The 717-nt window shown below is 46.0% G+C and overlaps 1 protein-coding gene across 1 annotated transcript in view; it reads left to right on the forward strand.

The window, feature by feature from the left end:
• Nucleotides 1-717, forward strand: part of LOC106536394 (ketohexokinase) — a gene marked incomplete at its 3' end in the record, with an annotated part of 13,135 nt that extends 12,418 nt beyond the window's left edge. Inside the window, 1 exon segment of the mRNA XM_014033664.1 lies at nucleotides 583-717. Within this exon segment, the coding sequence (XP_013889118.1) occupies nucleotides 583-717 (135 nt within the window).

Below are 717 nucleotides of genomic sequence, written 5' to 3' on the forward strand. Positions count from 1 at the left end.
CGTGTGTAGCGTGTGTAGCGTGTGTAGCGTGTGTAGCGTGTGTAGCGTGTGTAGAGTGTGTAATGAGGACATGGGTCAACCCTGAGCCCTGCTCTGAGCTCCTACAGTTGGTTTTAAACCATCTCCTCTGTTCTCGGAGCAGTGCTCTGGATCTCCTCAGTCCTGAGGAACCTGCTCAGCTTACAGCTCAGGTGAGGGCAGAGGAGATTCCTGTCTGTACTTTTACTTTGAAATACAAAAGAAATGTAAACAGTTTCCTGTCTTTAGTTTTATTTTGGAAGATTTTCAAAAGTTCTGCATCGATGTGTCTCTGATGTCTGAGCACGCTCAGTGCACATCTCCTGCCTCTGTGGTCATCAGCAACGTCAGTACAGGAAGCCGAACCATCCTGCACATGAACAGGTGTGGACAGGTGTGTTTATGTTTGTGTGTTTGACACTAACTGCCTCTGTTTTTCTAGCATCATCATCATCATCATCATCAGCCAGACAAGTTCTGCCCTTTTCTGTTTATCCAGAAGCTCCCTCTGTGTGAGCTTTGATTTTAACAAAGACATCGATGTTTCCTGTCTGTCTCTGACAGTTACATCATGGCCGACTTCTTACAACGCACAATTGATGTCTCAATGGTGGTTTGGCAGTGGAAAGGTCAAACTCCATGTGCATGTTGTGTGGTTTGTCCATCCAGCGGATCTCGAACTGTCTTTCTCTATGATAC

The sequence above is a fragment of the Austrofundulus limnaeus genome, unplaced genomic scaffold (genome assembly GCF_001266775.1).
Source record: "Austrofundulus limnaeus strain Quisiro unplaced genomic scaffold, Austrofundulus_limnaeus-1.0 Scaffold1800, whole genome shotgun sequence".
NCBI classification, from domain to species: domain Eukaryota; kingdom Metazoa; phylum Chordata; class Actinopteri; order Cyprinodontiformes; family Rivulidae; genus Austrofundulus; species Austrofundulus limnaeus.